The sequence below is a fragment of the Narcine bancroftii genome, chromosome 3 (assembly GCF_036971445.1).
Source record: "Narcine bancroftii isolate sNarBan1 chromosome 3, sNarBan1.hap1, whole genome shotgun sequence".
Classification (NCBI taxonomy): domain Eukaryota; kingdom Metazoa; phylum Chordata; class Chondrichthyes; order Torpediniformes; family Narcinidae; genus Narcine; species Narcine bancroftii.
In genome coordinates this window covers 265,507,848-265,523,261 of record NC_091471.1, presented here as the reverse complement: position 1 = coordinate 265,523,261, position 15,414 = coordinate 265,507,848, and the positions used below count along the sequence as shown (strand labels likewise).

At 38.5% G+C, this 15,414-nt stretch overlaps 1 protein-coding gene across 1 annotated transcript in view; it reads left to right on the top strand.

Annotated features, from left to right (window-relative positions):
* LOC138756825 (phospholipid-transporting ATPase ABCA1-like) overlaps positions 1–15,414 on the top strand; it is a 142,288-nt gene that overhangs the window by 41,300 nt on the left and 85,574 nt on the right. Inside the window, exons 5-6 of the mRNA XM_069923215.1 lie at positions 835–962; positions 14,492–14,613. Coding sequence (XP_069779316.1) covers positions 835–962; positions 14,492–14,613 — 250 coding nt within the window. The remainder of the gene's footprint in view (positions 1–834; positions 963–14,491; positions 14,614–15,414) is intronic.

Below are 15,414 nucleotides of genomic sequence, written 5' to 3'. Positions count from 1 at the left end.
AATTGGGGTGGGGCGGGGGGGTGTTTGGGAAAGTCCAGACTAACTGAAGGTGTTAATTGGAAAGTTGAGAATTGATTTTTGGCTCTGAAAGGAGAGAGAGGGAAAAGGGAAGAGAGAGAGAGAGAGAGAGAGAGAGAGAGACAGAGAGAGAGAGAGAGAGAGAGAGAGAGAGAGAGCTGGGGGGGAAAGGCAACAGGATTACTTGTCAGTACTGCCCTTAGCCTTTCTCCACCATAGCCAGCCCCACCGTAGACTCTCTATGTCCCTCCATACTCTCTTTTAGCACCTCTGCCTAATCAATCCACAAATCCAGTTACCATTCTGCACAGCAGAGAGTGACAGCAGCAAAGTAAGGATTTTTTTTTGTCCTCTGGACAGATGCAATAAAATAAAACTCCTAAGGGAACATATCCATGCCATTACCAAACTGCAGCAGGAGCATCTCACATTTCCTAATGAACTATGCTGAATTAGCAAGTCTCAAAAGATGGAACACTGGGACTATATAGTGTGCATTCATAATCTTGGCTTTGGAAAATGTAAACCAATGTTTTTTGTCCTTGATTATTATCCTTGTACATACTTTCCACGGTAAGGGAGAAAGGAGTGCGCTTAAAGTGATTTTCTTGAACACATTCAATTAGCAGGCCAATGTTCACTGTTTTACTTCAAGCTTAATCTGGTTCGCTGAAGATTCCACCCTCTGTCATTGAAGAAGGGGAATTGCATTTAAAAAATCAGTCAGTTTCCCTTGCATACCAGAGGAATTTGTGATCACAAAATAGCCTAAACTTTACATATAGACCACTTAATGACTTCTTCTGTCTTGTGCAGTGTTTCTCGTCTGTTTGCTGATGCTCAGAAGGTACTACACCATGCCAACCTGGACAACACTCTACAGAGCTTTCATCAACTCATGAATACCTTAAGAAAACTCCGTGAAAACAACCGTCCATTGTCAGGTACAAGTACAATTATTTAAGGTAATACAGAAATGTGTGAGTTCTCTCAGTAGGTCCCATATGTTCATTATCCAAGTGGTACCAGCTGCTTCAGAGTTGCATCGTGTACTTTTGCCTTAATTGTATAAAATCAACTCTTATTCAGTGAAGGAAGAAAATGGCACGTTGACCTTTATTGCAAGAGGTTTTTAGCATGGAAACAGGGAGGTTTTATTGGACATGTATAGGGGCAGAGTATTGTGTATACTTTTGGTCTCCTAATCAGAGGGGATAATGCGGCAAAGGTTCACCAGACTAATTCCTGGGATGGCAGGACTGGAGGATGATAAAATATTGGATAGACTAGACTCAGTGGAATTTGGAAAGATAAGAGGGGATCACGTGAAACATGTAAAATTCTGACAGGACTAGGATTTTTACCCATTAACGTTGCCTCTTGGTAGTTCCAAATATCCCTCTGGCCCTTTATACTCTTGCTGTTTCATTGCTGAGCATCATGGTTTGCTATAAGGCTTTCTCAGGAGAGTGGAAGTATTTGTCTCCCTCCATAATTTACAGCGTCATAAAACTCAAATTTGGCATCTGCTTTGGAAGTTCCAACTCTCAATTATTTTTGCTGCTGATCTACTTTTAGATTATTAGCCTCTTCTGTTTCTTGATTGAAGAATATGCTAGTATGCAAAGTATTTGAAATGATGCATGTTCCTAGACAACTGGACTCCAGCCATTAAATTAGGAGATCAATAATGCAAATGAAAACATGACTGTGCTCTCAGCTTATTGGCGCAAGATTGAAGTGCTACCAGAATGATATCATTTTCCAAACCATACAGTGGGGCCCTGTTAAAGTGTCTGTTATTTTCTGTTCTCATCTGTGCAGGTATTTTTTTGTTGTGCAAGTTATGGCTTGAAGCCCTATTTATGTAAGATCTTGCCATTTTAAAATGTCCAAAGTACTTCTTAAAAGATGTAATGAATTTCTTTAAAGTTCTTTGATATGTGGGCTAATAGAACAGCTATCTATGCCAGGAATATTCAACAAACAAGAATGCTGAGCAATTTAAAGCAGTTTTGGTCCAATTCTTCCATTAAATTATTGAAATAATGTCAAAATGTGTTGCTCATCTGTTATTACATTTTGTAAGATGGTGACGAGCTGTCTTGAACTATTAAAGGTTTATGGGTGAAGGTGTTCTTGCAGTGCTGTTGGGCAGGGAGTCCCAGAATTTGGATTCAATGATGAGGAAATGCAGTGATATATTTCCAAATTAGGGCAGTGTGTGATTTGGAGAAGAACCTGAAGCTGGAGATGTTCCCATGTACTAGCCCTCTTCCTTCTAGATAGTAGAGATCTTTAATTTGGGATGTGCTGTTGGTGTAGCCTTAGTAACAGAGAATGAATAAGTTGGTGACTGGGATGTGAATTGAGTGGCCTGTTTTGTCCTGTCAAGGTCTATCTGTGCTGCAGTCATCATATAGGTTGAGAGTATTCCATCACACTGCTGAATTGTGCTGTTTAGATGGTGGAAAACCTTTTGGGTGTCTGGCCGCGAGTCGCTCATTTTGGGATACTTGGACTCTCGCCTGGTCTTGCAGCCACAGTATTTGTGGCTGGTCCACAGAAACTAGTTGATGATGACCCTCTTAGTGGATACAATTGGTGGGAATACCGAAATGAAAATTGAATGTCAACTGGTTATGCTCTCATGTTTTGATGATCATGGCCTGGCAGGCTGTTTCAGTCATGGTGTAAGTACTCCATGGAATTAAACACAGTGCAAACATCTCCAAGTAATCCTAATCCTGACCTTGTGTTGGAAGGAAGAAAAATAGTTCACACTAAATTATGCTGTCTATGCTCTGTGCCATCTGACCTCATCTTAACTCTGCACTTTTGTACGATGTCTTGTTATGCTAAATAGGAGATGACTAAGCGGTTTGCTTGCATAATAACCTCCATCACTGCATCTGGTACATGTAACAATAAAATTGAACTTGATTGTCCTCCATGTCCCACTCCTACACTGAGCCACTCGCACACTGGTGGCTCCACTGAGCTTCCCCTTTTTATTGGCCACAGCTAATTGGCCAATGGAGAAATTTAAAGGAGCACCTACCTCTCCCGCTGCTTTTTAAAGGCTTCTGCACTCCTGAAAATCCCATTCTCGCAGTCCCCAACAGGAATGAAAAGAACAGATTTACTGGGAGCATTATCTAAATTAGGCTTAAAAAAAATAACTAAAGACTTTCCATTCAGCACACAGTATCTTCAACCCACTATCCTCAAAGAGGTATAGGAGCGGGAGGAGTCACGTGATGGAATAGTGGCCGGTAGGGGAACTCCAGCCCTCTCCAGAAAAGTAAAAAAAAAGATAGAGAAAAAGCAAAGGCACAAACATAAAAACCAAAACAAAGTGAAAGTAAAAATGTGGAGTAAATGGCAGCGAAGAAAGAAAAACCAAAAACAACGGGAAGAAAAGAAGAAGGAAAGACGTCGGAAGAAGAAGATGAAGGCCTTACCTGTATGAGGAGGCCCGCCGTGGAGAGAGAAGCCCGCTGCCTGAGGTCAGTCGAAGCCCGGAACTCGGGACTACAAAAATGGCTCACGGAGCCAAACAAAAGTGCGCGACCGTGCAAGACAAAAATAATACTAACAAGAGGGGGGACCAGCTGAGGAGTCAATCTCCACAGCTGAAACAGACAACTACAACACAACAGCAAGAGGAAAACATAGAAAATAACGAGAGCAAGAAAGAAGATAATAAAAATAAGAAATCAAAGAAACAACAGATGACCAACCCAGAGGAAGAAGACCAACATCAAGACACTTCTAATAAAAATAAGAAGACCAAAAATACCCAACAAAATAAAACAAACAACCCAACAAGCAAACCAGAAGAGACAGAGGTAAAGGACTCAGATTCTGGAGTGGACTCAGAAGAAGAGGAGGAAGAACATAGAAAAATGGAAGATGAAGGGAAGGGCAAGTACATGGATATTTTTTTTTTAAAGAATATATGGAAACAGTAAAAGAATGGCAATCACAAGAATTCATTGAAATAAAAAGAAGAATAAAAAGTACAGAAGAAAAAGTGAATAGATTAGAGATGATCATGACAGATATAGGAAAAAGAGTAGACAAGATGGAAGAACGAGAAACAGCTATAGAAATGGAAGTAGATGACTTAAAAAAGAAATTAGAAGAATCAGATAAAAAAGTTAAAGAGACACAGGAGCTGTTAGCTTAGAAGATAGATATAATGGAAAATTATAATAGAAGAAACAATATAAAGATAGTGGGCCTTAAGGAAGATGAAGAAGGCAAAAATATGAAAGAATTTATAAAAGAATGAATCCCCAGGGTCCTAGGAAGACCAGAATTACAGGAAGAAATGGAAATAGAAAGGGCACACAGAACATTAGCCCCTAAACCACAACCACAACAAAAACCAAGATCCATTCCAATAAAATTCCTAAGATATACAACAAGAGAAAATATATTGGAGAAGGCAATGAAGAAAATAAGAGAAGACAAAGAACCACTGGAATACAAGGGTCAAAATTTTTTTTCTATCCAGATATAAGTTTAATGCAGCAAAAATGACCCTATGGAAAAAAGGTTATAAATTTATGTTAAAATACCCAGTAGTACTTAAAATAGTTATTCCGGGGCAGCAAAACAGACTATTCTCGGATCCGGAAGAAGCACGAAAATTTGCAGAACAACTACAAAACAGACAGAGAGAGGAAGATATGTAACAAGAACAAAAATGACAACAAACTATATGTATGTGTGTATGTAGGTATACGTATACATGTATATGTGTGTATGTATGTGTGATACTAGAGCTAGCGCATCGGATGTCCCCCAAAGTTCCTCAACATGATTATCCAACTGCACGAAAACCAACAAGGTCGGGTCAGATACAGCAATGAGCTCTCTGAACCCTTCTCCATTAACAATGGCGTGAAGCAAGGCTGTGTTCTCGCACCAACCCTCTTTTCAATCTTCTTCAGCATGATGCTGAACCAAGCCATGAAAGACCCCAACAATGAAGATGCTGTTTACATCCGGTACCGCACGGATGGCAGTCTCTTCAATCTGAGGCGCCTGCAAGCTCACACCAAGACACAAGAGAAACTTGTCCGTGAACTACTCTTTGCAGACGATGCCGCTTTAGTTGCCCATTCAGAGCCAGCTCTTCAGCGCTTGACGTCGTGCTTTGCGGAAACTGCCAAAATGTTTGGCCTGGAAGTCAGCCTGAAGAAAACTGAGGTCCTCCATCAGCCAGCTCCCCACCATGACTACCAGCCCCCCCACATCTCTATCGGGCACACAAAACTCAAAACGGTCAACCAGTTTACCTATCTCGGCTGCACCATTTCATCAGATGCAAGGATCGACAATGAGATAGACACCAGACTCGCCAAGGCAAATAGCGTCTTTGGAAGACTACACAAAAGAGTCTGGAAAAACAACCAACTGAAAAACCTCACAAAGATAAGCGTATACAGAGCCGTTGTCATACCCACACTCCTGTTCGGCTCTGAATCATGGGTCCTCTACCGGCACCACCTACGGCTCCTAGAACGCTTCCACCAGCGTTGTCTCCGCTCCATCCTCAACATCCATTGGAGCGCTTACATCCCTAACGTCGAAGTACTCGAGATGGCAGAGGTCGACAGCATCGAGTCCACGCTGCTGAAGATCCAGCTGCGCTGGATGGGTCACGTCTCCAGAATGGAGGACCATCGCCTTCCCAAGATCGTGTTATATGGCGAGCTCTCCACTGGCCACCGTGACAGAGGTGCACCAAAGAAAAGGTACAAGGACTGCCTAAAGAAATCTCTTGGTGCCTGCCACATTGACCACCGCCAGTGGGCTGATAACGCCTCAAACCGTGCATCTTGGCGCCTCACAGTTTGGCGGGCAGCAACCTCCTTTGAAGAAGACCGCAGAGCCCACCTCACTGACAAAAGACAAAGGAGGAAAAACCCAACACCCAACCCCAACCAACCAAATTTCCCCTGCAACCGCTGCAATCGTGTCTGCCTGTCCCGCATCGGACTTGTCAGCCACAAACGAGCCTGCAGCTGACGTGGACTTTTTACCCCCTCCATAAATCTTCGTCCGCGAAGCCAAGCCAAAGAAAAGAAGATATATATATATATATATATAAAATAGAGTATAGGTAAGAACTAAGAAGGGAAAGAAAGGGAAGAAAGGAAGTAAGGAGGGAATTAAGAGAGTGACCTTTGTTATATATGAAGATTAAAATCTTTTCTGAGAGGGGCTGGGTGGGGAAGAATTACAGTCACTGCGAAATCAGTTGACGCTTGCGAGTGAATTCGCAAATCCAAATGGAGAGGGGAGATGTGGTTGCCCGACAAGGGACAAAGGGCAAGTCAGAAAGGGGAGGGACTATTGGGGTTAAAGGAATTTTACATATGAGAATAGTGGAAATATTTTATCTTTTAGAAATGTTGTCTTATAATGTGTTCAAAAAAAGAAAGCAGAAATGGATAAGAAGGGAAGGTGGTGATGAGGAAACGGAAAGGAAAGATAAACAAAGTATGAAATGGCTATGTTGAACTATATGACTTTAAATATTAATGGAATACATAACCAAATCAAAAGGAAGAAACTATTAAATTTACTGAAAAAAGAAAAAAGTGATATAGCTTTCATACAAGAAACACATCTAACTGAAGTGGAACACAAGAAATTAAAGAGAGATTGGATAGGACATGTAACAGCAGCATCATATAATTCAAAAGCCAGAGGAGTAGCTATATTAATCAATAAAAATGTACCAATCAAAATAGAAGAGGAAATAATAGATCCAGCAGGGAGATATGTAATGATAAAATGTCATATAAATTCAGAATTTTGGAATTTACTCAATGTATATTCACCTAAAGAAGATCAAAAATTTATGAAAGATATCTTTTTGAAGATAGCAGACACGCAAGGGAACAAACTAATAGGAGGGGATTTTAACCTTAATTTGGACCCAAACATGGATAAAAATGGAAAAAAAAACTAACAGAAAGAACAAAGTAACCAAATTTATAATTAAATCGATGGAAGAAATGCAACTTTTGGATATATGGAGGAAACAACACCCAAAGGAAAAGGAATATTCATATTATTCGGGCAGACATAAAACATACTCAAGGATAGACCTATTCCTGTTATCAGCCCACATTCAAAGGAGAGTTAGGAAAACGGAATATAAAGCTAGACTATTATCGGACCACTCACCCCTGTTATTGGCAATAGAACTAGAGGACATCCCATCAAGAATGTAAAGATGGAGATTAAACGCCATGCTACTTAAAAGACAGGAGTTTAGAGAATTAATTGAACGACAAATTAAAATGTACTTTGAAATAAATACGGAATCAGTGAAAGATAAGTTTATACTATGGGACGCAATGAAAGCGTTCATCAGAGGGCAAATAATAAGTTATGTAACTAAGATGAAGGAGGACTACAATCGGGAAACAGAACAGTTGGAAAGGGAAATAACAAATGTAGAAAAAAATTAGCAATAAAGGAAGAAACAACTAAAAGAAGAGAATTGGCAGATAAAAAAAATAAAATATGAAACATTACAAACATATAAGGTGGAGAAGAACATAATGAAGACAAAACAGAAATATTATGAGCTAGGAGAAAAAACGCACAAAATTCTAGCGTGGCAGCTTAAGACAGAACAAACGAAAAGAATGGTATTGGCATTAAGGATAAAGGACAAGCAAATTACATATAATCCAACGGAGATCAATGAAAACTTCAGGGAATTCTACGAGCAACTATATCAAACTGAAAACGAAGGGAAAGAAGACAAAATAGATGAATTTCTAACTAAAATTGAACTACCGAAATTACAAACAGAGGAGCAAAATAAATTAATAAAACCATTTGAAATAGAAGAATTACAAGAGATAATAAAAAAACTACCGAACAATAAAACACCAGGAGAGGATGGATTCCCAATAGAATTCTATAAAACATTTAAAGACTTATTAATTCCTCCCCTTCTGGAAGTAATCAACCAGATTGATAAAACACAAAGCATACCAGATTCATGCAAAACAGCAATAATTACAGTAATACCAAAGACAGGGAAAGATCCACTTGCACCAGCGTCATATAGACCAATATCTCTACTTAACACAGATTATAAGATAATAGCTAAACTATTAGCAAACAGATTAGCCGACTATGTACCAAAAATAGTAAATCTAGACCAAACTGGATTTATTAAAAAAAGACGAACAACAGACAATATCTGTAAATTTATTAACTTAATTCATGCAGTAGAAGGAAATAAAACTCCAACAGTAGCAGTTGCTTTAGATGCAGAGAAGGCCTTTGACAGAGTAGAATGGAATTATTTATTCAAAGTACTACAAAAATTCAGCCTACCAGAGAAATATATTAATTGGATTAAAGCATTATATAAGGGGCCATTGGCAAAAGTGACAGTAAATGGATATATATCAAAACAATTTAACTTAAGCAGATCAATGAGGCAGGGATGTCCACTATCTCCCTCACGGTTCGCGTTAGCTATAGAACCACTAGTAGAACTGATAAGAACAGAAAATAAAATAAAAGGGATAAAAATAAAAGAGAAAGAATATAAAATCAGTCTATTTGCAGATGACGTTATAATATACTTAACAGAACCAGAAATATCAATAAAAGAATTACATGGGAAATTGAAGGAATATGGAGAAGTGTCGGGGTACAAGATCAACGCAAATAAAAGTGAAGCAATGCCAATGAATAATGCGGATTTCTCAAAGTTTAAGAAAGAATCGCCATTTAGATGGCAAACGCAAGCAATGCGATACCTAGGTATACAACTAAATAAAAACCTCGGCAATCTATATAAACTTAATTACCATCCATTAATGAAAAAATTACAAGACGACTTAGAGCATTGGAAAGACTTACCTCTAACACTGATAGGAAGGATAAACTGTATTAAAATGAACATTTTCCCAAGGATACAATACCTATTTCAGTCATTACCAATACGCCTAACAGAGAAATTCTTCAAGGAGTTAAAGAAAATAATAAGGAAATTTTTATGGAAAGGGGGGGAAACCGAGGATAGCACTAGATAAATTAACAGAATGGTACAAACAAGGAGGCTTACAACTACCAAACTTTAAAAATTATTATAGAGCCGCACAATTAAGATACCTATCAGATTTTTATCAAACAAGGGAAAAACCAGATTGGACCAGATTAGAACTAGATAAAATAGGGGAGAAGATACCTGAACATATACTATATAAATGGCATGAAAAATTGGTACAACGTAGGAATTCACCGGTATTGCATCATCTGCTCAACATTTGGAAGAAGATTCATGTAGAAAGGAATAAAACAAATTACCAACTACCAAAACTAATATTGACACAAAATCAGCTAATCCCTTTCACAATAGATAACCTTTCCTTTAGAGAATGGGCGAGAAATGGGATCAAAAGAATAGAAAATTGTTTTTCGGGAAATAAACTATTATCCTTTGAACAAATTAAGGATAAATATAATATAACTCATGATACAATGTTTGCATACTACCAGCTGAAAACCTACTTGAAGGACAAATTGGGAAACTGTTTGAGGTTACCAGAAGGAAGCAATTTTGAATATGTGATTACAGACACAATGATAATTTAAAAATTTGTAACAAACATGTACATCAAACTGCAAGAAAAGGAGAACGAGGAAACAAATGGTAAACCTAAAGAAAAATGGGAACAAGATCTAAACATAAAGATAAAGAATGAAACATGGGAGAAGCTATGCTCCGGAACTATGAGAAATACAATAAACACGAGGTTACGCATGATGCAATATAACTGGATACACAGGCTATACATCACACCTCAAAAGTTAAATAAATGGGACCCAACAGTATCTGACAGATGTTTTCGCTGTAAAAAGGAAACGGGAACAACAATTCATGCAATTTGGACATGTGAGAAAATGGAAAAATTTTGGGAAGATCTAAACCAGATATTAAATAAAATCACAAAAAGCAATATGCCAAAAAACCCAGATATCTTCCTTCTAAGTCATATAAGAAACAAAAAATTTGGACTCGATTTGGATGGAGCACAAAAAAGATTTGTTATGATAGCCCTAGCTGTAGCAAAAAAATGTATTTGTCAACCTGGAACTTAGAAGATAACTTGAGAATACAACAATGGTATATAGAAATGAATAAATGTATTCCATTAGAAAAAATAACATATAGTTTAAGAAATAACATTACAATATTTGAACAAATGTGGGAGCCATACATGAAACACAATAGAGAAATCCTACCATGGTCTTCCACCACCTAAAATGACAGAAGGAGAAGATAATGAAAAGAAGTGACTCAGTAAAATTTCTTGTTTATTTTTATTAAGTGACAACATTGTTTAACGGGTTTAACGTATCTTATAGTTTGAACTTTAAATAAATGGGAAAGGGAGGGAGGGAAGGGAGGGGGGAAAAAGGGGGAAAATACAACACTGTATATATTTAAGAAGAAAAATGTCTGTATGTATCTTGGTCAATATGGTTTATAGTGTGAAAAATAAAAAAAAATTTTAAAAAAGGAGGTACAGGAGCATAGAAATCAGGACTGCCAGGGAAGTTGGCAGCTTCTTCTTGCAGGCAGGCTGTGATGGTGAATAATATCCTGTAGTCATCCCAATTAGTTAATCATTATGTACTGTGTATTGTGGGGTTTTTTTTGTGTGTGCACCATGGTCTGGAGAGGGGCTGTTTTGTGGGTTGTACATGTATAATCAGGTGATAAATTTAAACTTGATGTGCAGTAACTCAATGACTTCCTCATGTGTAAACCTAGAAAGAAGTGGTTAGCTGGCTGATAGTTGAACTGGGAAGAGCCCCACAGCTGGTCCAATCCACAGTCATAGCTCCTTGTGTATGGACTTAAATTGGGCTGTCTTTTGGCCTTTGCACTGGTTGGACCAGGTTGAGGTAGCTGGGCTTTTGAAATGATTCTAGCTTTGTGGCGACTGTCAAGACCAGGGAATATGTTTTTTTTAATACATCTTAAATGATCAATGGTAGATGGGGAAGAAGCAATGAGCGATGGAGTCATTTGTTGAACTTTAACCTACATGAATGCTAAAATCAAATCTAAATGACTACATTTCTCCATTCTCCTTACTACTCAGCTGTGTTAGCAGAAATCCATCTATTTGTAATTTGTTTACATTTTTCAGACTATTTGGTTTGCAAAAAAAATGCTCAGCAGAATACATCTCCTGAAATTTTATTTGGACTACCTTTTTTAAGCAAATGTTTGACACAGAACTGAAATAATAGAAGCAGATTCTGTAGATTAGGATTGAGTTATTGCATCATTCAATCTACTTGTGTTCAGCTGGTTGTCTGGAAATCTCTTTTTTTAAAAAAAAGGTGTATTTTATTTTTAAAAATAGCTATCCTTTTTTCTGGCTTCTAGCCCAATTTATGAATTGTTTATTATTGTCACTGAGATTTTCAATCAATTGGCATGAAATACACATATCAGAGCTAAAGAACTGATCTACTTCCATTCCTTACTGGTCTTGGTGCTGTTTTGAAATTTTTCCTCCCTCATTTCATCTCCATCAATGGACTGAATTTGTCATCGGAATACCAAATCAGAGAGGGAAAACAGCTACAATGCTTAGAGTCCAAATTTGACAGCGTGGGGCTGATGTGGGAGATTCTGGTTGATGTAGTGTCAGGACATTATAGAAGGGGATCACTCTCTGTACTGTCATATTTATGTATGACATAATGACCTATCACAAATGACCTATCACTGGATATCGGTATACATGACAATAAACCTGAACTTAACTAATGTTCATATAGGCAAGGTATCTTGCTGACTTTACTGGTGTGTTATATTCGAGTGGCATGTTATGCAAATATAATGCAGTTTGAGTAAAGAAAAATTTCATATTCATGGAGTTTCACCATGAGGTACACATATGTGCCCATAAACTTGGGAATGTTTTCCATGTCATGATGGTCCTGTTGTTCATAAACCCACGTGCTGTAGTCTCTGTAAGCCCATGGAAGGTTTATTCTCGTTAAACATTTCAGACATGTACTTGCTGTTATTTCCAGCCAAAGACCAGGATTTATTAAGATTATTAGAATTGTCTTGACCTGGATAAATAAATTAACATAATTTCTTGTGTGAATGAGGTGACCAGAACTGAACACAATACTCTAAGTGTGGTCTCACCAGAAATTTGTAGAGTTGCAACATCACCGCTTGACTCTGAGTTCAGGAGTCAAGAGGTCATGTTGCAGCTTTACAAGTATCTGGTGAGACAACATTTGGAGTATTGTGTTCAATTCTGACCTCATTATAGGAAGGATGTGAAAGCTATGGAGAAGGTGCAGAGGAGATTTACCAGGATGCGCCTGGATTGGAAAATAAGTCTTGAGAGGCAAGGTTAACAGAGTTGGGACTTTATGGAGTGTAGAAGGATGAGAGGAGACTTGGAGGTCTACAAGATTATGAGAGACATAGATAGGGTAGACATCCAGTGCCTTTGTTTCCAGGACAGGAATAGCAAATACCAGAGGACATCTGAACAAAGTGAAGGGAGGGAAGTTTAGGGTACACCAGGGTACATCGGGAGTTGTGGGTGCCTGAAATACCTTGCCAGTGATGGTGGTACTGAAACATTAGGGGGATTTAAGAGACTCTTAGGCAGGCACATAAATGGAAGAAAAATAGAGATTTACGAGGTAAGAAGGGTTAAGTATTTTTTTAAAGGAATATATGATTTGGCTCAACATTGAGGACTGAAGGGCCTGTACTGTCCTGTTATGTTCTATGTTCACTATGACCAATAAAAACCAGATTGATCAAAGTGCTGGTAAAGCTTGATATCTTAAAATTAATGATCACATATCAAATTGGGCTCAGTAGTATCAGAATGTTTTGGCTGTTCTAATAGTGTTAGTGTAAAGAAATAGTCATCTGGATCTGGACAATGAGACTCAACGTGGTTGTCTTTTCACTATATTCTGAAGTGGCCGAGCATCATGTATGGATTGTCTCTCTCAGTGGGCGTCGACAGTAAATAACAAGACCCATGTCCCACAAATTTATTTCACTGACTAGCTCGATAATGAATTCCACCTTTCTGCCATTGTTTCCATGATACTGTGAAGGTGGAAATCTCCCTTGGTTGGTTTTGAGCCATTTCTGATGTTTCATATATTTAAAAAAATGCATTAATTAATGCTTGAGGTAGCATTAGAGTGCAGCTAATGGAGCAAAATTGAGTTTGATCTTTGTCTCTGGAACCATGTGGATTTCCTCCAGCTGCTTCAATTTCTTCCCTCACCCAAGATATATGGGTTGGTAATTTAATTGCCAATTGCCCCAGTTGTGCAGGTAACTGATGGAATCTGGGTAGGGGACGGGGAGTTGAAGAGAATGTGGGGAGAATTTAAAAAAAAAGGATGAGTGTAATTTGGGTTGTTGATGGTTGGCATAGTCTTGAAAGGGGGAAGGGCCTTTTTCCATTCTGTATGGCGCTGAATCCTGCCAGAGGGATAAAGCGAACGGGACAGTGGCAGGGTTGGAGCCTAAATATTGCAGGAGATAACGAGCTGACAAGGGTGAAGCCTCAAGAAAGAATGATAAAATGAAAGATATTAGGTCATCGGGGAAGGAAGAAGTATGTTTAAGGTGGAGTATTGGTACTTAAGATCAAGAGGTGAAAGGTTGTATGGGGCAAAGCTCATGATTTAATAGAGAATTGGCCAATCATCACCACTTTGGTTTCGGTATGTTGTCATTTTTTAAAAAATTCTAATGATACAGCATAATAGAAGACCCTTCTGACCCATGAAACCTGTGCTACCCAATAAACCTACCAACCCTGTACATTTTGGAGATGGAAGGAAGCTGGAGCACCCAGAGAAAACTCTCACAGGTTACAGGGAGAGCGTATAAACACCTTACAGACGGTGCAGGATTTGTACCCAGGTTGCTGGGGCTGTAATAGGGTTGCACTAACTGCTATGCTAACCGAACCACCCTAAACTATTAATAAAGATGGGAAAGTTTAGCGGTGGAGAGGGCCTGTGACAAGATAAAGATGGGCAAGATCGGTGGTGGAGAGGAATCTTGTCAGACAATAAAGCACTTTTTTACATGATCCAGAGTAGTGCGGCAAAGGGTTTAGAAAATTGGTTACAATCTCTGGCCAATCTTTAAACCTTTGGTGTGCATAATTTTAAATGCTATTGTGTATTTCCTAGGTTTACTGCTAAATAACTATTCTCCTTTCTTTCCTCAACAGGCTTCGTAAAGCAATAATTAAGATTTGTTTCATGTAGACTTGCCATTCGCAGGATTGACAATTACTAAATGGGCTTCTGGAATAATACAAGAAAGTAAATGATTTCAAGTTTTAATCATCATATAGCCAGGACATTAATTGACCTTTTGACTCCTCATTAGGTCTGCCAGTATGGGAGTACTTGCAGGAAAATCAGACGCTGTCCCAATTCCTTGTGAACAATGCATCACTTCCTAAAGATGTGGTTAATGACTTGATGACAGCAAAGATAAATCTTGAGCAGGTAATAAAATAAATAATTGTGGCCAACTTGCTGATGGTATTGTTGATCATCTGATACATGGAGGATGTGATGGAGTGAATAGAATATAGTATTTGTGTTGTATGGGGAGGGGGAATAGCTAATCAGTCTGAAAGTCCCAATCCCCTTTTGATCAGATAGATATTCTGGAAGCAATGAGAGTTGTACATTTAGCCTGAATAGAACAAATCATTCAAGGGTCCTGTTCTTTATTGATACTCATCAATTAAAAAAAACCCTCTAAAATGGTAGGTTTGGATCTCAGCTGAATCCAGCCTTTTAGGATAGAATAACTTGCCAACTTCCTTGTGCCACAGAGAAATGGCCTCTTGACCAAGGATATCCTGGGCTCTGTTTGTGTTAGAGACAATGGTTCTGAAATTCTGCTGGACCTTCCCTACTCTCCGTTGAAACTTTCCCCATGTAATAACTTTACAGTGAGCCTTACAATGTCAAGGTTCCTGGGTTTGGATTGGGAGGTGGCAAACAGAAGGCAGTGGAATATTCGATGTTGGATTAAATTTGCAAATCTTTTTTCTTGTGACGGTTATTGTCATTTTTAGAGGGTCCATATTTGGGTTCTGCTGGACCATGCGCAGCACAGTCCATTTCTCTCTTAATGCTGTTTCATGATGTTTATTAAGCACCGTTGATTCGAATAAACTCGGCCCAACAACCATTTTCACAAACCCTGCTGCATGCAATTAAGAGTACTGGGTCTGTTAATGTAATGCCCTATATGATTAAATTGAACATTTGCAGTGATCAAGAAATTTTTATTTC